Source organism: Gopherus flavomarginatus, chromosome 9 (genome assembly GCF_025201925.1).
Source record: "Gopherus flavomarginatus isolate rGopFla2 chromosome 9, rGopFla2.mat.asm, whole genome shotgun sequence".
NCBI lineage: Eukaryota > Metazoa > Chordata > Testudines > Testudinidae > Gopherus > Gopherus flavomarginatus.
The window spans coordinates 62,829,325-62,857,241 of NC_066625.1; the positions used below are offsets into that span (position 1 = coordinate 62,829,325).

Consider the following 27,917-nt stretch of genomic DNA (forward strand, 5'->3'; position numbering starts at 1 on the left):
TTCTGCTCACCCAGGCTGGCAGGAAGCAGAGTGGGGCTGGCGGCTGAGCTCCTGACTGGCAAGGGGCCGGCAGCCGGAACCCCGGAGTAGCAGTAGGCTGAGTGCTGCTGGCACCCCAGACTGGCAGCAGACTGAGCCACTCAACCCCTCACCGGCCCTGCTCAGCCCGCCACCAGCCCACTCAGCCCGCTGCCGGCTGAGTGAATGGAACCTCAGGCTGACAGCAGGTTGAGTGCTTCAGCTGGCCTGCTCAGCCCACTGCCAGCCTGGGGTTCCTTGGGGGTCCCCAGGCCAGCAGCAGGTGCTGAGTGGGGCCGATGGCTGGTATCCCAGCTGGCAATAGGGCAGCAGCCAGAACCCAAAAGCAGTGATGGGCTGAGCCGCTCAGCCTGCTGCTGCATACCATCAAAAATCAGCTCACCTGCCACCTTTGACACGTGTGCCGTAGGTTGCCGACCCCTGCTTTATACACTAGTAAGGAGATGAGCATATTACAGTTGTTAGATGGCTCTTATCAGGAGTAACAGGCTATAGGAAAGTCAGTCAACATTTTTTGTTTCTCTGATGAAAACTGGCCCACTCCCTGCCTCAAACCAAACCTGTCACTAATAATTGTCAACAACTTAATTTTCTGTTTTTGGCTAAGATATTGATTTTTTTAAAAAAAAATTGAAATTGGATTCAGGATTGCTAGCAAGAATTTTTGGCAAACAAAGTTGTTAAATGACAATCTAAATGGCAACACAGTACTGCTTTCATGCTTGGCTCACCCCCCAGCCTGCTGGTCCAACAGTTGCAGTAGAGGAGGAGATAGGTGGAAAACTGCAGGACCCCAAAATCCACCTCTTGGGGTGCAGAGTGGCAACAGCAGCAGCAAACCCTCAGGTCCAATCACATGCCAATGGGCACCACCACCAGCCTTACGGACCATGGTGAAGTTAGCACAGCATCTGATCTCAGGGACGGGGCACCCATGGAGCCACAGCAGCTCATCCTGCCCTGTGCAGCTCCCCCCGGATGAGATGGATCGCTGGCAGCTGCCAGCCCGGGGGAGAGGCGCTCCCCAGCTAGGGTGGCCAGATCCAGATGTCCTGATTTTATAGGGCCAGTCCCGATATTTGGGGCTGTGTCTTATATAGGCACCAATTACCCCCACCTAGAGTGACCAGACAGAAAGTGTGAAAAATCAGGACAGGGATGGGGGGGGGGTAAAAGGAGCCTATATAAGAAAAAGACCCCAAAATTGGGACTGTCCCTATAAAATAGGGATATCTGATCATTGTACCCCAATCCCTTATCCTGATTTTTCACATATCTGGCTAACCCCAGCCAAGCCCTGTGTGACATTCCAATTCTGGCTGCCTGCCGAGGAAGTGAGTTACTTTCACTTTCATTCCTCAGCAGGCAGCCAGCCAGCCCTCCCCCCACCTATCCCCCAGCACCTCACCCAACCCAGCCCTGACGGAGGGGAGGGAGGAGAGAGGGAGGGGTGCTCCTGGGGAGGAGGGAGAAAGGAGGGGGTGCTCCGTGGGGCGGGGGGGAGAAGAATGGATGTTATGGGGGACAACAAAGGATACTGGTTCCAGAGCCACAGAGCCTGCCTCACCTCACCTCAGCCGGGGGGAAAGAGTCACACTCACAGGTGAGCTCCTTCCCCAACCCCTACCCCCGCCCCTTCCCAGAGACCCCAGCAGCCAATCCCATTCCTCAGACTGTGCTGCATTCGGCTCTCTCTAGGACCCAGCAGCCCTGCTTCTACACTGTCTGGGCTGCCTGCAGAGTGGTGCCCCCAGGTAGAGTGAGGCCCTACGCAGCTGCCTATTCTGCCTATGCCTAAGGACAGCCCTGTGTGTGTGGGTATTGTGGATCCACAGGCTAACTCCCCAAGGGCATTTGATAGCTGTAACACAACAAACAGACAGGCATACTTTGCACAGGATTCTAAAACACCATTGTTCTTTCTTTAATAGCTTGAGAAATGAATAGATCAATCCAAACATAATAAACCCAGTAACCTTTCCCTGCTTCAGTTTTCTGAACCATGGAACCTCTCTCCCCCCTTTAAGTTAGATTGCTTTCTCTGATTTTGATTGGTCCCACAGCTAGCTCCTCTACCTTCACCCTACTATGACCGCATACCCAGCTCCTCTTTTACTTCCCAAAGCTTCCTATATCTCTCGCTGAGCCCCTCAAGTGTATATGTCCCACTACCAACACTTGGTTCTTTTTCTGCTGCTGGTAATTTTCCACTCTCTAAACCCCAGTCCCCTATGACAAGCTAGGGAAAGTGACTTCTCTCAGTTCCACCCAACCTCCCTGGTGTATGTACTGACCAGTTATAACAATTCTCATAACAATTTTACAATATCATCCAGATATCATAAGTTGTACGCATCACATACTTTCATGAGCACTGAGTTCTATACTTTCATTTAAAAATTTGAGAAGAGCCAACGACACCTCTCACAGCATTCTATCCAATGGGACATGGAGTATGCAAAATAATACATATTACATGTTTAACCTTTATATGACAGTAGTGCCCAAAGGTTATGATCAGGGTCAGGGTCCACTTATGCCACAAGAAGAAATTCATATTTTTGTTTTCAAAGTACTGTACAAATCTCTACACAATTTCTGTAGGGTAGGTGAGTATAACCCTGTTTTAGAGACGCTGAACCTGCAACATAGAGGCTCAGCGATTTATCCCAGGGAACACAGCAAATCAGTGACAGATATTATTCTCATCTGTACTATGAATGTTAAATCACCCTGATGTCACAATTTTATCACAATATGAGATCATTATCCTGAAATCAAACTAAGTAAACTATTATTTTTAGCACTTTATTCAGTTTTCAGTGTATTTTTCTATTAAAGTAGTTCATAAATAAATGCATATGGAGGAAGGACTTCATATACATAAAAAAGTTTGATGATATTTTAGAATTCTTTTCCTGTTTTACACATTTCCTGTATGAAAAAACCCACAAAGTTTCAGAAATGGAAATGTTTCCTCCAAGGTCTTGTCTTCACTACAAAGTTAACTCGAGTTATAACTCAAGAGTTCAGTTAACTCAAGTCCCATCCACACAATAAACACGCTTAACTTGAGCAGGGAAATGATGTTACTTGAGTTAAAGGCTAGGATTCAGACTAACACTTAAATTAGCACAACTCATGAGCTGTTAACAGGGTCACTCTGCAGCATGGAGCAGGCTAGCTCTATTTGAGTGCCGCTAGTTCTCCCACGTCTTCCCACAATTCCGTGTGCCCAGAAAGGACAGACTAATTCACCCAAAAATTAACTTGCACAGAATTCATAGAGCAGCTCAGTGAAGTGAAGTGAAAAGAACCATGGGATAAACTCTGGCCTTGTCTACATTAGCGGGTTAAATAGGTGAAAGTTATGCTATTAAATTACATAACTTACATAATTTATGTCGATGTTTAAATCGACTTAATATGGTGTCTACACAGCACTATGTTAATGGGAGACACTCTCCTGCCAACATAGCTTCTGCCTCTTGTTGAGGTGAAGTACTCAGGTTGACAGAAGGGCGCTCTCCTGCTGACTTACTATGTCTTCACCAGACCCGCTAAATCAATGCCACTGCATCGATTGCAGCGGCGCCTATTTGGACCGTAGTGAAGACAAGCTCTCAGAAAAGTCTTAGTGCCACACAAGTGAATGCAGCACCAGTGTGAACATATCAGTTTGAATGTTTGAATGTTATCTCAGAATGTGGCTGCGCTGACTCCTGAGAAGTAACTCAAGATTATGCAGCATTAAGGCATACCCCAAGACATGTCAATGTTGTCCTGAACATCAGCCTGAGGAAGTCATTCCAAAAGTGACATGCAGCATTCTCTTTCCTCATGGGAACAAAACTACACAGCATATTCTACTGACAACAGACCTTTAAGATGCAACTATAATAAAACTACATTTTGTCCTCACTCAGAATATTGTGCTCTGTTTCAAAAATACATAGCATGTCAGAAAGTCTCTGAATAATGCTATATACCTGCCAGGGTTCTGAAGACCTTAGGAAACACTTCAGCTTCACTCTTATGGTTAACATTGTCATCAGAACACCTTCGTGTATCTGTAACATTGCTCAAAACTGTGTAATATGCCCTCTTTCTAAGCAAACAAGGGTAGGCAAACTTTTATACTCTAGTTTTGAATCCATTTTACCCTACATGGGCTCTTATACCATCGTCATCACCACAGTATGAGTGTCTAAGTGCATTAAGCAACGTGACTAACTTCTGCCATGTGTGGCTCAGTCTTTCTTCTAGGGAAAAATTGTGTGCACAAGGTAGTGTTTGTTTGGATAGGATTTTTAAAAATTATGCACCATATTGCTATGTGTCTATAATGAGTTAAGGTAAAGCCAAAGAAGCGTCTTGCCCTTGAAGGAGAAGATGGTTACGTTTCAGATGGTTCTTAGTTTGGAGGGAATTGACTTCATTCCAGGCTTGCATCAACCCCATACTATGCTTTGTTTCTTGCACAAATAAGCTGTATCCATGAGGTAGGCTGCTCTATTATGCCCACATAGCAGAGCTGTTGACCATGGTCCCAGTGGTCATCTCCAAGCTTTAAGTGACCTTTATATCTTGTGGCCCAGGTGAAGATAAAGATCAAGACCTTGAATTTGACTCTATATTCTACAAAAAGCCAGTGTAGAAAATGGAGGACAGGTATGATCTGCTCAAGTCAAACATTAAAAGATTCACAACGTTCTTGGGAGAATGTGAAAAAGGAGCAAAAATTATTATAAAAATTGCAGTAAAAATAGATGATATATTATTACATGATATATCTCATATGCTGACCACCCACTTCCATTCCTTTACTGTTTCTCATTTGTTCGTTCATCATATATCAGCTTCATTCTTTTTAATTTGGCATTTGTCAGCTTTTTCCATTCATTTTCATTCACCAATTGTTCAGTTATCATTTTCCAGGTATTCTGATATGCCAGCACTGTTTATCGTTTGTTAGCCAAATTTGTCTTTTCCTGTACTCCATCCACTCATTTGTCAGCTTTCCCCCAACCCTTTTGTGTGTGTGTCTGTGTCTATGTGTGATGACTGCCTCATAGATATTCATTAGCTTCACTAATTTGCTTCAGTTTGGCCTTATTTTGGCCTCATTTGTTTACTGTCATTCCCTTTTGATATGTGTCAGCTTTTGTGGTTCATTGCTGCCAGCTCCAAACCCATTTGTCTGTCTCCATTTGTTTACATATACAGGACCATCTACAGTCTGTTTTACTTTCTTGTGCTATTCTGATGTATCAAGACTTAGGCCATGGCTACACTGGCGCTTTACAGTGCTGCAACTTTCGCGCTCAGGGGTGTGAAAAAACACCCCCCTGAGCGCTGCAAGATACAGTGCTGTAAAGCCTCAGTGTAATCAGTGCTGCAGCGCTGGAAGCGCAGCTCCCATTGCTGCAAGCTACACTCGTAGAGGATGTGGAGTACATGCAGCGCTGGGAGAGCTCTCTCCCAGCGCTGGCGCTGCGACCACACTCGAAATTTCAAAGATCTGCCGCGGCAGCGCTTTGAAGTGCAAGTGTAGCCATACCCTTAGTAAGGGATGCTATTGGCACCTCAACAATGGCTATCAGCCATTCACTTGCCTAAACTGGAAGCATTTCCATTAAAATCAATGGAGTTGCTCAAATACACACTGCTGTAAAAGAATAGATGCTGGCCCATAATCTATGTATACCTAGAAATTTTTTTATTAAAGTTAATGTTTAAAATTAAATATACACAAGTTAAGAGGAAAGGTACTGTACATCTGGGGTCCGGCTTGAGTTATGAAGAATTACACATATCAGTTACAAGGATCACGAGATACATGCATATCACATAACCAGCATAGACCCAGATTGGGTTCGGGGGTTTTTAAAGCATCAGTGGATAAGTGGTCTCGGGTACGCCACCCATGGAACGTATAAAGAGTCCAAGTTAGTATCAGTGTCGCGAATAAGTACATGGGTGGAGAGCGTCCCTTGGTTCGTTTGTCAGGGGAGGAAGTGGGTTATTTTCCTGGTCGGTGGTCTTGATTACTCAATGTGGCATTGACGGTGTCCCATGATGTGTTCCGTATAGATGTCTCTGGACCACCTGATGCTGTCTCATGAGCCAGGTGTAGCGAGCCCAGGGCTCCCACGATCAGGGTGTGTATCTGGACCTCGTAGCCCTGGGCTCTCAGGTGTCAGCCTTCCATGCTCATGGAAGGCCGGTGACCTGTTTTCAAATGGCACCGTGAAGTCTACCATGAGGACCTTCTTCTTTTCTGCGTCCATCATGACAACGTCGGGTCGCAGTCAGCTGTCTGTCCCAGGGATGGCGGAGTCAACGGTGATCTTCCCCAGGGATGGCGGGATGGCTTTCACCAGCTGGTTCTGGATGGCACTGTGGAGGTGCCGCCAGGATCCGGAGTGCTGTTTGTATCCACACAGGACTTGGAGCAGGGTCTCATTGGCGTAACCACACTTCCTGCAGTGCTTGTCCATTGCCGTGGTGGATGGCTCAAACACCTTGCCCTGGTCTGGCTTCCGCTTGAGGTTCTCAGCATAGTGGAAGTGGATGGCGTCTTTCAGATGATAAAGATGTATTTTACTTTAGCCAATATTTTCTTCCAGAAGATGTTTTCCTGACCAGAAGACTGAAAGGCAGCAGAACTGTGGGCTCCACTGTACATGCCACTGAACAGATTTTATTGGTGCATGTCAAGGGAAAGATGGGGAATATAGTTTGTGGATACATAAGGGTCAGGATTTGGTTAACAGTAGATTATAGCTGGCATTCATTACAGCCAGGATGCCCACATTTTCAGAAATCCAGGGTTGTACTGTCAGTTTACTAGGATCTTGAAAGCCACTCCTAAATTATCTTACAAACAATATTATAAAAATAAATCACAGTCATATATGTGGATGTAGATTTTCCTTGCTAGATGAGCAGATATTGCTTATTAGAGTACAATAACAAGAAAAAACATAGCCGATCATTTTTTCCCTCACTTTGCAGTTACTGTGAGAGGGAAGCCATGGTCTGTGTTATAAGACACTGTCCTGCACTTGGCCCTAAGCACTTTAAACAACTCTGAATTATAAGTAGTTGATCTATGTTCTTAAATTAGTCAAAGATACAATCTGTCAGCTATGCCTTTTAATCAATAATAAAGAAATCTGAGTTATGAAAAGGAGAAGAAAAATCTCAAAAGCTTCTCATCCAAATATTTTTGTGGTAACAGTAAAAGATGTGCTCAAAAATCATTTAGGCAGTTTATTCTCAATTAATATAACTCAGCATGCTGTGTATACTATTAATTTGTATTCCTGGTAGTATATTTAACGTTAATTGTGCTACAGACAGTTACACACGCACTTTTTCAGCAGTAATTTTTTCTGGTACTGTCTCTTTATTATAGTAATTGCACCCCCCCCTTTTTTAATCCAATAGGTTCTGAATTTAATGAATCTTTGGGTTAAACTTTGTTTAGATTCCAGTTATCTTATATTTTCATATACACATACACACACTAACTTCCCTTATTCTGTCCTCGGGTCTATATAGTGTGTTAGTAAGGAACATATGTATGAATGATTTTTCCTTACTAACATATATGCATGTATGTATTAATGATTTTTCCTAACTAACACACTACGTAGACCTGAGGACAGAACAAGGAAGTTCGTAAAGAAAGAAAAATATTTTGCAGATAAAGAAAATAAACTTCTTAGTTGCAATACAATTTTAAAAAATCTTCCACATAACATGTCAGATTTATCCCTTGTGTAACTCTATTTACGATGATGATGTTAAAACAGGGCTGAATATGGACCAAGATCTTGGCTTATCTAGAATCATAGAAAAAAATCAACAGAAGTAACTTAGTACAGTACCGGAATTACACCACTCTAGTAGTAATTTTAATTAATAAAAATTCTTTTTAACATTACACAATTTATGTAATTAAAGAGTACCTATTAATGTGAATCCTGCAGTAGATACGAATGTATCCAACAGACCATAATGGAGTTATAAATTCAGTATACTCAAACTTGACGAGACTAAAATATGCTTTACTTTAAATGAATATTTCCAACTACTCCTAGCCAGGCAAAAGTTATCCACATTATTTGTAGTGCATATGGTATTTATCTTTAAAAATACACATTTGCCAAAATATTTTCATGCTTCATTAATTCTATAGTAAAAATCATTCATTTTTACACAAAAGAAGATATAATGATGGCAATGGCAGATGAACAGTCAGTATCAATGTCTACAAACATTTTGTTTTACCCACAAAGAAGGCTGTAGTTTCTTACACGTATAAAGAGGGGGAAATATTATCAAAGACAGCTTATGAAATGTGATCCTGAAGTCCCAAAAGCTTTTGTACTCAGTGTGTAGTAATATTTATAAACATAATGCTACAAGATAAGCTGTCCCCAAAGGCTTTTTAGAATGTTGTAGAATTGATGCAAATAAATCAGTAATTGCACTGCCTAATTGAACTCCATTATTAAATGCACCTTATTCTAGTATAAATGTTGGGACTCGCTTTTGGATGCATCATAAAATGCCAAACTATTGAATACAATCTGTAAAATAAATTAACCTACTGTACCATGATTGTAGTGTTGACATTAAGGGTAAAAAAGCAGGTCTACTCTGCTGCTGCCAAAAATTTGGTACAACCCATTATGTCCAAAATGAAAGGAGTACAAACTATTAGAAGCCGGGAGTGCTTTTAGGAACACTGACATTCACAATGGTTTCTACTTGTGTGGGGCAAGACAGTTCTACAAATCAACATTCTTATTTGCTTCTGGTTTTGTCTGGGTCCTGACATTTTCTTTTTTATCTTTGAGTTTCTATCTGCATATTTTAATAAGTGCTCTTTTATGTCAGTTTTCCATTTAGGCTATTTTCTTACCAATATTTAATAAGACTGGTGACTTAGAGCAGAAATAGTACACTGAGTTAATAAGCAGGGTTTTAGTTTTCACTTTCTTTAAAAACACTCAAACTATTTTACTAGTACAAGAGAATCCTATGGAAGACCTCAAATACCTTGTGCGTTTTACATATTTCATACCGTGTCGGTGTTTAAAGAACAAAGACTCTAGTTTTAATATGACCAACTAAGAGATGTGTGTTCACTTAGATGAAGGTCATGATATTGAGTATAACGAGCCCCCAAAGTGGATGTATAATGAATTTTCTGAATAAATTTTGAGCACTAACACACTTACATTACATTGTATTAACCCTTTTACTTGCAAAGATTTTTGCTAATATCATAAAGTTACATTTGATTCTATTTCTGAAATTTTGAAAGAAAAGCCTACAGACCTTTTAGAATTCATGTCAAAGGTTATTATAATTCATATAGTTTGCAACTACTGCCTATAGAGAGAAGGTACTGTTGGTACATGCAGTAAAAAGCTCTTACAGATGAACTATGAAAATAGCTGCTACATAGATGGGACTAGCATCCACAGTGCTATTCCATGGGGAAGGGAGTAACAGGAATAAAATAGAACAGAATATAACATATATGAAACAATTCATAATTAGATACTCTATTGTAGACGTTTCTCAGTGGCTTAGATAAGTTCTCTCAGCAGTTCTAATGAAAATAAGATAACATACAGAAAATATGGTTTTAAATTAGCTTCTTAGATTGTACTCTGATCAACATGGCACCAATGAGAACAAAACAGGAAAATGCTGATGAAACTTTGAAAAGGTCCTTGATATTCTTCTTTGATTGCACTGTGCCCAGAATATATTGTACTCAGCAGAGGAGCAGAGTGAAAAATAATGGACTCAGTGCTCAGTCTCAGGAGAACAAAAAGAAAAAAACCCCTAAAAACAAAACCAGCCAATCTAACTTTTCATTCCATTGAATGGAAATCTATTTCAGTAATTGCAAGTTACATGCAACACATACTGATATGTAGTTTGAAGTGACAGATGTAAAAGAACTTATTCACCTTGTGCAGTAATAATGGTTCTTCAAGATGTGTTCCCCTCTGGGTGCTCCACTGTAGGTGTATCTGTGCCCTGTGCCTCTGATCAGAGATCTTTGGTAGCAGTGTCCATTTGTCCCGCACACGCATTCTTTCTGCTAAAGACTAATTAACACTGCATGGATGAACCACCCTCAGTTCCCTCTCTGTCAGAGTCACTAACAAGAACTCTGAAGTAGAGGAGAGGAGTGTGGGTTGTGGAGCACCAATAGGGGGACACATCTTGAAGAATCGTCTTTATTGCACAAGGTGAGTAACTTCCTTTTCTTCTTCAAGTAGTGTCCCTATAGGTCACTCCCGAGCAGTATCTCTGATGGAGGGTTGGAGCTTCAGAGTCGAGTCTGTTAAGGATGAAAATACGGCGGAGAAAATGATGGCATCAGAAGAGTCGTCTCTTGTTCTGCCTAGTGTTCTGCAAAAGTATGAGCAGATGCCCAGGTTGCTGCCCAGCAGATTTCTGGACTGGGAACATCTTTAATGAAGGTGACTGAGGTAGAAACCGACTTTGTGGAATGTGTGTGGATTCCAGGTGGAGGTACCAAATTACAAGCATGATAGCGTAGGTAATATGATTCAAGATACATTTAGAGAATCTCTGAGCAGATATTTCTGTGCCTTTTGATCTTTCTGCAATTGATAGGAAGCACTTGGGAGATTTCCTAATGGCCTTCGTCCTGTTCAAATAGACGGCCAAGGCTCTCCTAACATCAAGTCTGTGTAGTATAGCCTCCCTGTTATCACAGTGAGGCTTTGAGTAAAACGTGGGAAGATGAATGAGTTGGTTCATGTGAAAAGACAAAGTCACCTGGGAAATGAATTTTGGGTGTGGTTTGAGAGTGACCTTGTCTTTAAAGAAAATCATGAAATGGGGTGTGTGAGCACCATTAATGCCACTATTTCCCCTATTCTCCTTGCCAAGATGATAGCTACTAAGATTGCTGTCTTCACTGATATATGTGCAAGAGAACACACGGCCACAGGTTCAAAAGATAGTCTAGCTAGACACCTTAGAACTAGATTCAGGTCCCACATTGGTTTGGGGTGTCTGAATTGAGGGAAGAGGTACCCTGTGCCCTTGAGGAATCTTTGTTGCTGGATGAGTAAAGACTGAATAACCTTTTATGTGCTGGTGGAAGGCTGTTATGGTGACGAGATGTATTTTGAGTGAGCTGAGGGATAGCCCTGCCCTCTTGAGACCTAGTCTGTAGTCTAGCGTGACGGGGAGGGAGGAGGATACTGAGGTAATTTATATAGAAGTACATCGAGACTGGAATCTTTTCCAATTTTGTAGGGAAGTGTAGCAGGTAGCTGATTTTCTACTGTGCAATAACACTTTCTGTATCTCCTGGAAGCAGTAGCTCTCTATGTGTCATAAACATTAAGGAGCCAAGATTTGAGGTGAAGAATCCATAGGCTAGGATGGAGAGTTAGTCTGTCCTTCAGTGAAAGGAGGAGAGGAGTGAATTGAAGAGGGATTGGTGGACACATCGCTAGCTGTGTCAGTATGGGTACCACATCTGGGAGAAATCAGTATAACTCTCGCTTTTCCCCCCATTTTATTTTTATAAGGACCTTCAGCATCAGAGGGAATGGGGGAAATGTGTATAGAAGGCCCTGGTCCAATGGGAGAAGGAGAGCATCTCCAACAAGTGTTTTCTCAGGGCGGCTCTGGAGCAACAGAGGGCATTTCCTGTTCGGGTAAATGGTGAATAAATCACAGGTCTATTAATGGCTACATTACTGTCAATAAAACGTTTTTTTCCTTTGCTGTCACAAACAAACAGAACCCCCAACACAGCTCCTTTGTTTCAAGGGCTCGGATTTCAATATAATATTTACATTATATGATATGTTAGGAATATTTTAATGTACAACACAGAAGTAGGAGTACATTTGGTTTCCATCTGAAGTGTTGTAACCCAAAGTCAAAAGGATTCAAGGTTTTGCTTTAATTTGCTCTTGGCAAATAAATCCTTTTTCCCTAAGTATATCGAATTAATGGACAGGCTCCATATAACATTTTGGTTGCTCTTTTTGTTGAGAGAATATCTATATTCTTGATATTCATTTATACTCAATTGTCTGCTTGACAAGCTGAAACATGATAAATTATTCAGCTGAGGCTACTATCCATTTTGGATTAAAGTGAGGACTACTAAATGTTTTTTAAACTCATCAGCAAACTCGGCTTGCTAAATTATTATCCAAAGGATAAAAAATGAATACTATTCAATATTGGCTGGATAGATCCTGTTCAAACATGAGAAAGCTTCATTGGTTCCCTGTACCATGCTTTAACATGATGACAAATACAAATAATATATAATGTTCATCAGTTAAATGGAAATAAATTTCCAAAAAGAATATGTTCAAAACACTTATTTTTTTAGTTAATAACACCAGCTTTTAGGAATAATGTAATTTTAGTACATAATCAGGGAGAGGTATGCAACATGGTCCTTTTTACTAAAGTCTATGACTCTGTAGTAAATGTGTTAAAGATGAAAACAGTCCCACATTTCTTTATTGGTTCTTTAATGAATATATTTAATGAAACCAGTCAATTCATAATTAGCATGTGATATAACAAAACCTCTTTTAAAATAATACTAGCAATACATTATTTTACTTATTTGGGACATTAACTAAACCAAACCAATAAAATAGCTGAAAGGTATCTTTTTAGTGTGCCTTCTTCTACAAGAATTTGTAATATCCAAATGCTGGGGTTATAGCTTGAAAGTTACAAGTTCATTAATGTTCTGATTGTAAAAATTTCTCTGTGCACCCAATGTTATTTATTCTACATAGAAATCACAATTTCTGAGGATACCACACAAGACCTGTGCAAAATGTTCAAAACAAAATTGCAAAGTAACTGACACCTACATGAGCTCAAGTTAAGTTGCAAATTAAATTTCACTAAAACCTTGAGCAAATCTAAATTGGGTTTTTGGTTTGCATTGAATGTGAAATGTGCAGCTTGTCTAATGTAAAGAAAAACCTGGGAATGGTTTTGACTCAGTTTTACTTTGAGATTTGAGCTAAACTGGACTCTAAACTCAAAGTGAAAACTCAGTGTGTTCAAACCCGCAACACAAAGCCACTGAAAATGTTTACACAAATACCCAAGGAGAAAAGCGGTGAGATGTACACAATTTTTAAGTATACGTTTCAAATGTTTAACATCCATTGCAGGTCAAGGAACTGCCTGACATAACTAAGAAAGCAATATCACTTACCACAAGTGAGAGAGGCCTTTTCCACGAGACAACGCCAATCAGTCCTGACAACAGCACCTGAAATCAAGTGAAAAGGGTCAGCAAAGAGACACAGATTTTATACTAACACCTAAAAAAAGTAACAGTATCTTTTAAGAAAAAGAACAATACTCAAACAAACTGTAAGACAAGTAATTGGCTTCCAAAAGTGTTGGGACTGGAAGGTAAATACTGCAAGATAGGCTATTGAAACAAATAATGTATGCCATACTTATAGGATGGGGGACTCTACCCTGGGAACCAATGACTGAAAAATATTTGGGAGTCGTAGTGGATAATCAGCTGAAGGTGAGCTCCCAGGGGGGACGCTGTGGCCAAAGAAACTAATGCGATCTTAGGATGTATAGCTAGGGGAATCTCGAGTAGGAGGTTATTTTATCTCTTTATTTTCACTAGTGTGACTGCTGCTGGAATACTGTGTCCAGTTCTGGTGCTAACAATTCAAGAATTACATTGATAAATTGGAGAGGGTTCAGAGAAGAGCCATGAGAACGATTAAAGGAATAGAAAACATTTCTTACAATGATAGACTCAAAGAGCTCAATCTATTTAGCTTAGCAAAGAGAAGATTAAGGGCTGATTTGATTACAGTCTCTATTTGGGAAACAAATATTTAATAATGGGCTCTTCAATTTTGCAGCAAAAGGTTTAACACAATGCAGTGGCTGGAAGTTAAAGCTAGATAAATTCAGACTGGAAATAAAAGATAATATTATTTTTTTTAAACCAGTGAGAGTAATTAACCTTTGGAACAATTTGTCAAGGGTAATGGTGGATTTGCCATCACTGACCATTTTGAAATCAATATTGAATGTTTTATAAAAGATACACTAGGAATTATTTTGGTGAAAGTCCTATGGCCTGTGTTGTACAGGAGGTCAGACTAGATGATCATAATAGTCCCTTTTGGCCTTATAATCTACCAATTTTCATTCTATTTCCAACATGGATGAAAACACATGGTACTGTAAATATCACAACTCCTCTCCTGCCTCGCCGCCCCCTTCCCACTTTCCATAGAGATTTCAATCTGATTTCCAGATCAAAATGGTTCTATAAATTCCGAATAAGTCTCAGAACCATTTTCACTGTTCACTAGTAAGTCACACCACCTGATGTGCTGTATGGTTTATTTTAATTAATATTTTCTGTTACAACATGAACTGAAAGAAAACTTTCAGAGATTTCTTTTGCACTACCAGAATGGTTATGCATGCTCCTTCATTGCCAGTTAATAGATAAACAGTAGGAGAAATTTAGCACCAACATATTGTAATAATAAAACCTAATTTTTCCTACCATTTATTTGCTATGTTCATTAGTGCCAGTCAAAAACCTCTGTCTCTGCAATCTAAAACGTTTAATAGCTCAAAAGGGTAGCCATACCACTTCTAATACACACACTCACACCCCTTGTCTTAATGTGAAATATTATGCCATTACTTATTTGTAATCACAGAAGACTTTTGTTGCGACAGGAAAAAATATGGTCTACAGGATATCTTCTAAATTATTCAAGTGACTGACAGATCTTAGGCAGTGATATGACAGATGAGTGACCACCTAAGGTTTATGCAGTTGACCCTTCACCACACAACTGAGCGACATGTTTTATAGAGGATATCATCAGAATTTGGAAACACTCATATGGACAAAGTTTTACAGCCCTTACTTCAGCAAAACTGAATCATTGGCGTTTTACTCAAATACGGACTGCTTAGTTTCCAACTAAAAGTGTGGTACCCAGTCCAAGATCCACCCATGCTAACCAAATGGGGATCTGAGAATTAAGCATGTTCTTTCCTTCTCCCACAAAATCTATAGTTATAAAAATGGTGAAGGCTAAATCATACTCTCATTTACAGTAGTGTAATCCCTTTATGGTGGGGGGAAAAGGACACAGAAAGAGGTCACTATCCTCTTGGGAACAGCATAGCAGCTGTAGACATGGAGAGAGCAGACACAGAATGCTCTATGTTCTGCCCTCTCACCTGTACTAAGACCATCTAGCCAGTGGAGCTGCTACAGTGCACAAAGACTCAGTGACTTCTAGCTCCTCCACAATACCCATATGAGAGCTGCCTCAGGACCATTCTCCCATGGATGGAAAATCCCCCAGCTGGAGCACCCTGTTGATATAGAGCAATGACAAAGTGTAATATTCAGTAGTACACTGACACTATCAGAATTAATCTGCTTTGGACTCTTTAGGATTACTTGCACTATACTTTATAACTTCTGCCATGTAAAAGGAAGGCGAGGATTAAATAAAAAAAATTGGCCAAGGGGAGAGGGAGAGATGAAAGAAGAGAGAGAGTGTATGTATGTGTACATGAGAGAGAGAGAGAGAGAGAGAGAGAGAGAGAGAGAGATTAGGTTCAAATTAAAAAACAGTTAAAAACCAAACAGGAACAGGTAGAGAAAAAGACAAGGGACTAATCAAAAAGTAATGTATACTGATAGAGAAAGAATATGTGGTAAAAGGATGATGATTTCACACGAGTTTGAGACAGCTGCATTACTCACTAGTCATATCTTACCATTATGCATACGTATATACTACATATCACAAAACAAATAAAATAAAACCCCAAAACTATTTTGAAATTGTTTTCTAGTATTGTATTGAGACTAGCTCTTCATAACCCTCAGGCTTCAGAGACAGGTGAGAATTACCATGAATTCAACTGTATAAGGCTAAGTGCTAGAAAACAATAGAATTAAAGACTATCAGAATGCATACACACTAGGAGGCAGCATGGGTAACCTAGATTTGACATTTCTTAACTTTTGAGAGGTTGACCTTTTGAACTAAGTGTCCTTTTAAACTTTTTTTAAAAATGTAATTATATATAATAATGGGTGAAATCCTGACCTCACTGAAGTCAATGGCAAAACTTCTATTGACTTCAATGGGGTTAGGATTTCACTCTAGTCATTTCTCCAAACAAAAAAACAACCAAACTAACTAAAAACAGTTAAGAGTGCTCAAATGCACACACAAAACAAGGCAACCCCCGCACTCCCCAAAAATACTAAAACAAAGAAGCAAAACAACAACAACTCCTCTAAGTTAAAGTTTCATCCAACCCTTGCAACCTACAACAGTGATTTCTTCCCCTCCACATTGCATCCTCATTTACATCCACTTCTCCAAACACATAAGCTTCCTCCCTGTTATTCCACATACAGATCTAGGGGTAAAATCCTTGAGATCTGGACTGAACTGACTAATTCCAGTGGTTTTCTGAGGATACAGTATTCTCCCTGTCAGGCATCTTAGGAAGAAGTGGTTTGAGAGATATAAGTAGCCATACTCAGAGTTATTAACATTGGTTAATTTTGTTATATTACATGGGAAATTCAATATGTATTAGTGGATAGTAATTTTGTATTGCATTTTTCAATTATGGTAAAGCATATTGACCTAAAGATAGGCATATCAAGAAACCTAAATAAATTAAAGTTTATTTTGGGCCAAATTCTACCTTCAGACATGCAAATACAGTAACACTTAGTCAACGGGAACTGAATGCTTATATATTAAAACGAAATTTGGTCCAGAAATTTAGGTTTAAAATTTATAATAAATAATTTATATAAATAACAATATAATACAACTTGCTCATCCTATCTGTAATTATAACCCAATTTTTATATCAACAAGCACCAAATAAGCCACTACTATAAATGTATGGCTAGATGGACTTGCTACTTAAACAATGCTGCAGAATTATGACATGAACAATATTTGTATCTGCTCTATGAGTTCACTGAAGTTAGGTGTTTTAGTATGTTTTTTACACTATAAAACATTAATTTGATAGTCTGGACCAATATATTTCACATTTTAGCACTAACTAGATTTGATGACGTTTAAGCTTGCTGAAGATTTTATTCAAGAAAAGTGCACATTGGAAAAGACATTTTTTGTATTTCCATTAGAACCTGTAAATGCATAAATTTAAGATAATTTTCATTGTGAGACTTCAGCGTTAGCATCTGAGCAAAGTAAATATACAACAGGGGAAAACCCATGAAAGCATACTAAAAAGTAAATTGAAATCAGCTTATGGATTCTGATACTAAAGCCAATATGCAGGTAAAATCAAGCATTGTTGTGTGTAGCTTGCATTCTACAATGTTTCCCACGTCATATATGCTAGAAGTCTCTTATTACTGGAATTTTACCACAGTATTACATTTTTCTGAAAGTTGGCAAAGGAAGAGAAAAGGAATTTATTTTTTGCAGTTAATTAAATTTGTTTACATAGCTAGGATAGCCGATTATTACTGTTATGATAAGTGTCCCTGGACTGATAATCCTGTAATGCAGAATTGCACTCAGGAAGGTAAAATGAAAGGATTAGCAAGTTCAACTTCAGGTTAGTCAGCAACACGCTCTCAATTAAACAAATAGGCTGACTGAAACTGTAAGGCCATTAAAAAACACCTTTAGGAAAAACAACAAGTATTGGTATAAAACACACAGAAAAACACTATTTTTCAGACCCAATACGAGTAATTTTAAAAGGTGATTTGTTATATTATAATTCCTATGAGTAGAAATTGATATGTACAATTTTTAACTGTCTGCAACAATTCTCTGCTTTATTTCTATTTACCATATTATTCCCAAGCTGCAAGTCAGCACCTACCACATTTAGGGCATTACAGAAAGAGGAAGGGAGAAGTCCCTCTGGTCTTCTGAACTGCAGTTGTGCTGGCCTTAACATAGGCCTGCAAGGTAAGTCTGAATGGGAATTTCCTCCCACCCTTCCTGCTCATGCGCAACGTAAGGGCCAAGCACAACCTGGCCTGCTGTAAATAGTCCCCTCCACCGATACTTCATGCAGCAACAATGTCTTTAATGCTATCACTGTACATTTCGCAAGCAGCAATTGTAATTCTGGTCATTATAGATTACTTAGCTTTTTTTTCACTCCACAAAACTTTATACCTATTTAATCAAGGGTAAATTTTGCTTATTACTTATGTGCATTCTTTACTAAGTAAACAGAGACTATGTGAAAAGTTACCTCCAATGGCAAGAGCCATCAGCACTTTAAGCAGTAGTGATCATAACCATTTAGTTATAAAAGTAGAGTCCAGAAAGCATATTATGGCAAAACTTATTAGGATAACTCAGTGGATTTCATTATGGAAGCACAGTAACTCCTCACTTACAGTTGTCCCGGTTAACGTTGTTTCATTGTTATGTCGCTGATCAATTAGGGAACATGCTCATTTCAAGTTGTGCAATGCTCCCTTCGAACGTTCCTTGGCAGCTGCCTGCTTTGTCCACTGCTTGCAGGAAGAGCAGCCCGTTGCAGCTAGTTAGTGGGGGCTTGGAACCAGGGTGGATCAGCAGCCCCCATCAGCTCCCCCTATCAGCTCCCTGCTCCCCTAAGTTCCCTGTGCTGCAGCCGCCCAGCAAGCTATCAATTGCCGGGCAGTTCAGCTGTCCCTCCCCCCACTGCCATGTGCTGCTCCAGCCCTCTGCCTTGGAACTGCTCCCAGAGACTCCTGCTTGCTGTGCAGGGGAGGAAGGGGAGGCCTAATGTCAGGGTGTCCCCCTCCCCCTGCACCCTGCTTACCCCTTCTCCATATAGAGCAGGGAGGGGACACGGATGGAGAGAGACAGAGAGAGCTTGGGGCAGCAGCTACTGTCTCAACTTCCTCATCCACTTAAACAGACATTGCACTTAAGCATGGGTCAGCTGACTTAAGGGGGCAGTGTGCATCACACACACACACACACACACACACACGGTGTGTGTCTGTCTCTGTCTGCTATGCTGTATCCTCTCTCTCCTGTTTGTGCTGCCTTGATGAGAGGCTATGTTAACAACAGTGTGTTAACCCTTGAGGGCTCAGCCGAGTGCTAGTTCATCATTCAGCAGCAAGGCATGTCCTGGGAAATATCCCACCCTCTTCCACCCTCTAACTTCACCACCTCAACCAAGCTTCACAATCATCATCAGCTGTGAAGAGTATTAAATTGTTTGTTTAAAATGTATACTGTGTGTATATCTATATAATATATAGTTTTTTGTCTGGTGAAAAAAATTTCCCTGGAACCTAACTTCCCCAACCAAACTCTTATGGGGAAACATCGTTTTGCTTAAAGTCGCATTTTTCAGGAACATAACTACAACATTAAGCAAGGAGTTACTGTAACAGACTTCAAATAAAAAGTGATTTTGCCCCTCTCTTCTTTACACCCAGTTTTTCAGAAGCAAGCATTATAAAATACTGCTGTTCAGCATCTTCTGTCTTTGGTATAATATGAAAATGAAAGAAAATACTAATACCATATCAATTTTGGACAAATAGAAATAAACAGATTAAATATTATATATACAAAAACACTAGCATTTGAAAGTTAGGAAATATGTGATTTTGAGTTGCTCATGCAACCTTAAATCATCCCTTGTGAGAGTTCAGCCTGAGCCCTGAATGAGTTATAAAATACGTAAAAGGTTTTTACAAAGAGGAGGGAGAAAAAAGGTTTTTCTTAACCTCTGAGGATAGGACAAGAAGCAATGGGCTTAAATTGCAGCAATTTAGGTTGCGACATTAGGAAAAACTTCCTGTCAGGGTAGTTAAACACTGGAATAAATTACCTAGGGAGGTTGTGGTATCTCTGTCAATGGAGATTTTTAACAGCAGGTTAGATAAACACCTGTCAGGGATGGTCATCAGTGATTCTCAAGCAGGAGTACATGTCCCCCTGTGGGTACGCAGAGGTCTCCCAGGAGGTACATCAACTCATCTAGATATCTGCCGAGTTTTACAACAGGCTACATAAAAAGCACTAGTGAAGTCAGTACAAACTAAAATGTCATACAATGACTTGTTCATACTACTCTACATATTATACACTGAAATGTAAGTATAATATTTATATCCCAATGGATTTATTTTGTAATTATATGGTAAAAATGAGAAAGTAAGCAATTTTTCAGTAATAGTGTGCTGTGACCCTTTTGTATTTTTGTATCTGATTTTGTAAACAGGTTGTTTTTAAATGAGGTGAAACTTTGGGGGTACGTGAGACAAATCAGACTCCTGAAAGGGGTACAGTAGTCTGTAAAGGTTGAGAGCCACTGCTCTAGATAATACTTCGTTCTGCCTTGAGTGCAGGGGACTCCCAAAGTTCCTTCCAGTCCTACACTTCTATTATTCTACGATCACATGACCATCCCTTCAACATCTCCCATTTTCTTCAAATGCCCTAGAGAACAAACAGGCTTTATAGCATGTCCCAAAAGCTAACGGTTCAAGAGAAAGTAAAGAAATATGCCAGAGTAAATAGAACTCTGCTGCTATCACTTCTGCGAATTGCAACTGTGGTAGTATGGCATAGGGACAGATGCAGTCTCTCAGAACCAGAACCAGATCAGGCTCCCATTCACTTCAATGTGATTTGGATCAGATCCTCATATAGATAGTTTTGGGGCCAGATTAGGGCTCAAAACCAGCACCTTGAATTCCTCCTGGAAGGAAACCCACAGCAGGGAACATATATTCAATCCCATTTAGAGCCCACTACAATAGTCTAATCTCCATGTGACAAAGGCATGGACAAATATAGTAAGATCCTTGTACCTGTAAGGAATGATCGTGTTTGCCTAACCAAACAAACTTTGCTTCTAGCCATGAGTGCTATCTTGTCATCTAGCACCAAGCCTCAATCCAACCAGATCCCAAATTACAAGCCTCTTTTACAAATGGCAGCCACGCTACTTCAAACAGAATTGCTAATTTTTCCTGCATATTTTCATCAGACTAGCAACTTTACTGCTATCTTATCTGGACTGAGCTTCAGCCAGATAGCTGTCATCCAGCCTCCAATTGCCAGTAGACACCTAGTCATCCAACTCCGCACATCAGTGGGGCCAGCTAAGATTCAGATAGCTATGTGTCCTCAGCATACAGAAGACAAAGCAACCCATGGCTCTTCACAAACCTTTCCAGTAAATTCATATACATTTTGATCAAGAGCTTGGGACCTGAATCCTGATGTCAATGGGAATTTGGCCTAAGTAAAGATATGGCCCTATTTCAGATTTCAAATGTTCTGTAACATGAAAAGACTCTGCTCATTATTGTCCAAGTCTTGCCTCCCCATCCAGAAAAACGAAAACGAAAAAAATGAAGAATGAAAAAAATGTTGTTCTCATGTCTAGATCATGCAAACCATGGAAAGGGAGGGTGTTCCATAGTAGGTTTCTGCAGCAGCAGAAAAGTAGAGTAGGTGAGGGATAGGACCTGTGGGACCCAAAACCTAAAGTGCTTATTATGCCATTATGTGGATATGTGGGCCAAAATCAGACAGGGGAACACTGGGAGCAGCTCATAACTTGTAGTACTGGCTTCATCTATATTCTGTAAAGTGGATTGAGAGGAGAGGAGAGATTTGTTGTTTCCTCTTATATAATTCCTCCCCTGCCCCTCACGCACACCCATCCCACCCACCCAACCCCTTTCCCACCCATCACAGAGTTATAACACGGGACCATGATTTGGAGCTCTATGTAGTATAAAGACACTAACTATTAAGAGACAGCAATTTGTTAATGCACCTAATATACACTGCAATTATTTTCCATATTTGTTTTTCTTGTATTTAACAAGTAAAATCATGAATATTTACTAAAAAAGGACATCAGCAATACATTGGGCCTGCCTTCAAACCACAATGACGTGAGGGAAATGCCCCTATTTTCCACATTTAAAAAAATAAATTATTCCATCATTCAAAAAAATTTCAAGCTCTTATTTTGATGTAAAATATCAACACAGAGTTTATGAATTTCCTTTAACAAAACACTCTTCCCACAGCAGCACATTTTGCAGACTGAAATGATGGTCTGAAGTAATGGTGCTGATTCACAGACAGAAAACTAACAGACGCCATCCATACTAGCTTCTTCTGCATTAGAAATACAACAACATACACTGACAACAAATGCCTCTCAGTGTGCATATGAAATACCCATCATCATTAGTGCAAGTTGTGCTCGTGCATGGAGAGGAGAAATTTACCTTAATGCTTGCATACTGAAGCAAGACAAAATCAGTAGAAGGTAAATTTATTTTCAAGTCAAGGGACTGCAGGCAATGGAGAATAACCACAATGAGAAATTATTTTTTAAAAAGGCCATTGACAGTATCCTTTTAAGATTTGCAGTTCTCTGCAGTCAGTCAAATTAAGTTGTCTCTACAAATTCAAAACGCTACGTTTAGGATATGGAACCGATCAGGTGATTTAGTCTATTGTCAAATTCGAAACCATCAGCTTTATCCCCCTAAACATTCTACATAATGCATTCTAAACAGAACACAGTTTCTGATCCTTTTTGTGTGTGTGTAAATTTCCTCTTTGAACAATAAAAACAATGAACTTGTTGATACAGAACACTAATTCCATTAAATGTAATGAAAAAACTATTGAAGTATAATTATGCAAACTAATTTACAGAACTGTAAGGTCTTAAAACTACTGGAATTACAATATGAATTGAACTTGTGTGGTGGACAAATTGAACATTTATGCTGATACAAGTGTGGATAATTCCATGTATCCTATGTTATTGTCCGTTACAGCTATTCCCCTATTCCATTTTGTTTCCCCAGACTCCATTTTGTTTTCTGTTCTCCTGTGGCCGCCCTTCCCTGGCTGTTAAGTTGTTTACCAGGGCCACTGCCCTTCTCAAAGGGAGGGCCCCTTAAGTTGTTTAACAAGAGCCATTGCCCTTCTCAAAGGGATGGCCACTTGTGCTGCATGCTAAGTGGGACCACTGCCCTTTTCAAAGGGTTAGTCCTGTTATCACCTCGTTGAACCTGGGCTTGATGTAGGGTAGGCAATGTCCAGAGCTGCAAGGCCTATTGTGGTTTTAAGATCCTGGGCATGAGTCATAGTCTCATGTGCTCTTGAGTCACCTATTGCACAGGACTATGTCCAGGCATGTCTCTGGGCTTACCTTCAGTTTTTCCCCTGTGCCCCCTCCCCTGTGACAGAGGAAGCCTATCAGGATTACTGGTGGGAAACTGCCCAAGTTTGCCTTTAAAACCAGACATTTTTGAAACACACCTCAGAAAGGTTCCTGCATTGCTGCCTGGTCTGATCAGCCAGGGGTTCTGGGGGGTCCTTTCTCCGCTCTCGTTTTATTTTTGAGCGTACCCCCGTTTTTGGAAAACCCCCCCCACGAAGAACGAATTGCTACCTGAGAGATCTCCTGATTATTGAGACTGTACCGAACCCTCCTTGCCTCTTCTGATGTTGCTGCTGCTTCTGCCTTTGCTGCTGCCTTGGGGACTGGTAAGAATCCCTCTGTAAAACTTTCTATACTTTTATTTTATTATTTTAGCTGCTGGCTCTGTTTCCCCAGCACACAGACTCAAGCTAAACCTTGGTCTGTGTCTTAAAACCTCTCAAACTACAGGGCTCTTTGCCACTGCTAAGCTCTGCTCCTGTGGGCTTTGCCTTGGGGCTCTCTGCTTTCAGCTGTATCCACCGCTGTAGCCACCATCCCTTGGCTTCCTTGGGAGCTGGGTCCTGGATACATACCACTCTGCCCTCTGTAACCTCCCCATAGCATAAGGTGCACCATAGGTCTTGTTTTTTTTAATTTAATAAGTCATAGTTTGTTAAGATTGTAGAGCTTGTAAGTTTCTGTGATATTTGTTGTGTTGCCTAATTGTTGGTTAAGATAAGTTTAGAAAATCATTGCCTGGTTGTATTCTGTAGCTGCTTGTCATTTTATATAAGTTTGATTAAGTTAGGGGATAGATAAGGTTTTTACTATTTGAATTTGTCTTCCCACTGCCCCAATCCCCCCCCCCCCGAGCTCCCCAGTCACTCATTGCAGTCTCTCTGCTGTTTAAACTTGCAGCCTGTCTGCTCTCTGTGTCTCCCTGAGTTTAAATCTCCCTCTGTAGCGCCTCTATCTTTGGTTTCTGCTCCACCACGTGCTCCTCTTCCCCCATCCCCTAACCTCATTCCTCTACCACTGCCTTTCTCTCTCTCTCTCTCTCTTTTAATCCCTTCCCCCACGTGTTCACCCCGCTCCTACTGCTGCCAAACCTCAATTGTATTACTGAAGTCTAGCATAAAACCCCATTGGTTACCCTTTTTCTCTCTCACACACACCTCACATTTTATATTTACACCGTGACACATTTTTACCTAGAGTTGTTGGTTATTTAACACATTTTACCCATAACTGTTAGTTGGTTATATGCTGCTGTGACACACCCTTTACCTAGAAATTGTTAGCTACCTGTTACATTTATACTTCAGTGTTAGTTGGTTACCAACTGTATTGTACCCCACTGTATTGTACCCCACTATTGAAACCCCCTATACTATACTAAAAGAACTCCCTCCCCAATTGCCTACCTTAACAAACCCCATACCCCTCACTATTAAATTTTCCCTGTTTTTGCATTTTCTTAATAAAGTTTATTTTGCACCCCACCTGTGTGGTAATTGCTCCCCAAGATCCCATATACCTGCAGGCAGGGACAGTTATAAACAGTATATTAGTGACAAGAAGCCCCATACACAAGAAAGCCCTTGATAGGTTCTGCTGCCTACTCATGCTCCTAGTTTCTTGTTAAAGCTGATGTTATATGCTGAGGTGATCTGCTTCTTTTCTGCACATTTAACGGTTCCCTGATTTCTCAGCTTCTAAAAGCCAGAGAGTAAACCTACATGCGATGGATTCAGTTAATGTTATAATCAGTATACACTGTTTTAAAGTATAGTTAACTGCAGAAACTCACTCTTTCTAGGATTTTAAACATACTTAATAAATCATAAACATTTATAATTAGCATTACTATTTATCTTGCGATATAAACACCACCACTAACATGACACATAATATATTACTGCATTTCTTTCTAACCAAAATATATAAGAGTATGCATATTGTCAAACTACATTGTTTTGAGGGAGAGAGTGTCAATTTCTGAACTCATACTCAGAGGGCCAATTCTTCTGCTGCAAGAATCCAACTAAGTCCTGTGGGGCAGGATCAAGCCCAAATGCACAATGATCATAGGAAAAACTTTTGCTCAGTATTGGCAATAAATAAAATAGAAAACCAAATGGCTTTAAATAAAGAGATTATATTTAAACTATTGTGCTGTCCTCTCACTTTAGGTATTTAGAGCATGGCCATGTAAACAAACATCAACCTATATAATTTATGAAGCAACAACAATCAATCATTTTATTTTACAGTATAATAGGTACCCTTAAGTCATTAGTGCATGCACCCAGAGTACTTCAAACCAATAAAAAACAACAGGTAACAATATACCAAACTAACTGAAAGCACAACTAAATATATAGGCTCTTAACTGAGTTTCAAAAACCACAAGGGGTTCTGCACTTCAAATCCATTAATGGACAGAGAATACAACAGGAAAGAAGCCCAATGTAAAGTCCCAAGGAACAAAACAGGAAGTCAAAGCAGAAAAATTTTTCAACAGTCTCCATTGAAACTGAGCACAGAGGGTCCTCAAGACAGTACACTTTGGTTTATGCCTTCCAGTAAATCCATAAAATTGTTAATTCTACCAAAGTGACAAACCAGCAATCAATGCTGTCTAGCCAGATTGAGTGATATGATGAACCATTTTGATCAAGTTATAACTTTTTCTGCAAAGATTAATCAAATATGTAAACAACTACTGAAACAGGAACACCTCTTATTAAAGAGTAGTAGTTACAACTACCAACTCTAGCAGAAATCCAGAGTTTGGACCAAAGTCTCCTCATGCTGACTAAAAACAGGTGGTGCCAGAAACATTACTAAAATGGCAAGAAGAATTTTTAAAATGATTGAAAATGCACTTCTGACAAGACAGCCTCAAATTAAAAACACCACCATGATTTTTATCTCAGGTGTCTGGGAGAGCATTTAAACCTTTAAAAGCTTATATTAAGAAAAGCACAGTAAATGCTTATAGCTTGACTACAGGATACAGTGGCAAAAATGCCAGGGCACTGTCTAAACTATAATCTCCACCTTACTACTATCAATTATGAATTACTGGTCTTAATTTTGGAGTCTTATTATACAGGTACAAACCTTTAAAACATACCATTTTCTTTGGCATGTTTTCTTCAAAAAGCAAGGCTTTTTTTTTTTAAGGCACTGTCAGGTTAAAAATCATATTTAACAACAAAAAAAACAGATTTCTTCTCTTTTCTTACTAAGACCATTTTAGTTGCTTAAAACTGAAGGGATTATAAATGTTTAATTTATGTATTTTTGTCACTTTGCGCATTTCTTTCAGTGTCCACCAATTAACATAGATTAGTCAGTGTCCAGTCAATTTCACAATACTGCAGCGTTTGCACTGTAAAATGCTGCAAGAGTCTCTGGATAAAATATTGGACTCTGGAAAATAAATGGAAGCTCTCTTCCAAATTGCTCTTTAAACCTCAATTAGAAGCCAAGTTTGACCTGGCAGTATTCCTTCAAAATATTTTTCTGGCTTGAAGTGGATAAATAGCTGTTTGGCAATACAAAACTCACTGTTCTCTTGAGATAAAACACCATAGCCACCTTTCTAAAATCTAAACAATTACACTTTATCTGCAAATCTTTGGAGGGGAAGGAATAAAAACAGGGGAGAACAATCTCTTGGATGAGATGGAAATCAGTAAATACATTTAGAAACAAATCAAGGGACTGTGATCTGAACTCTCTTATCTTTGTGAAATACTGTTTAAGAGGCTGACAGAACAGAATCAGTATTTACTGGTTCATCTTAGAGGAACAATGGTAACTGCAAAGAAATCTCCCTGACAGGTTAGCATTCTAAGGGACAGAGAACCCAAGGATACTGAAAGAAGCTTAAACAGAACTTAACTGCTCTGAGAGGAAGGTTCAAAACTCTGCGCTAGAAAATTATTATTTCCAAGAGGCAAAGGGAAGTCTGATTTTGGAGGAGTTTTTTCGGAACCAGACCACAAAAGTCTTCACATCCTTTTGAGTTGGGTTGGCCAAGAACATTTTATACCTACACTCCTATCTCAATGTGCTTCAACAGGACCCTGTGAACTACAAGTCGTGGACTACAAACTGTGGCATGTCCAGAGAACTTCCTGGTTCCTGCCAGGATGTACCCTCTGCCTCCCTTCCCCCAGCAGGAGGTCTCAGCACTGACTGAGCTGGGAGCACATAGCAGGCAAGCAGAGAGGAGGCTGCTGGACTGTAATCCTGTTCTGTGTTCTTCACAGAATAAAGCCTTGTTCCTGGTGGCTTGCCTGAGTAGGGCTGGTCTGAGATGAACACACACTGATACACAACCAGAGCACGGCACACAAAGGAGCCTCAGGCCCAGTTTCCCAATGTTGTGTAAAAAGTCGTAAGTTAGGCTTCCCCTAACACAGTTTAAATAGTGTCAAATATAGCTATGGTATCTGCTCTGTCTTGTTACAAAATTGCTTAGGATGTGCATGTAAGATCAACCCAATCCCAGGATTTGAAAAAAAAAGCAGACAATTAGCCTGCCATCAGGAGCAGGGGAATGCTCC

General features: G+C 39.9%; 1 protein-coding gene across 3 annotated transcripts in view; it reads right to left on the reverse strand.

Moving 5' to 3' along the window:
* Positions 1-27,917, reverse strand: part of ENTREP2 (endosomal transmembrane epsin interactor 2) — a 399,527-nt gene that overhangs the window by 240,930 nt on the left and 130,680 nt on the right. For all 3 annotated transcript variants that reach the window (XM_050967970.1, XM_050967969.1, XM_050967968.1), the window contains exon 2: positions 13,316-13,372. In XM_050967970.1, the coding sequence (XP_050823927.1) occupies positions 13,316-13,372 (57 nt within the window). The remainder of the gene's footprint in view (positions 1-13,315; positions 13,373-27,917) is intronic.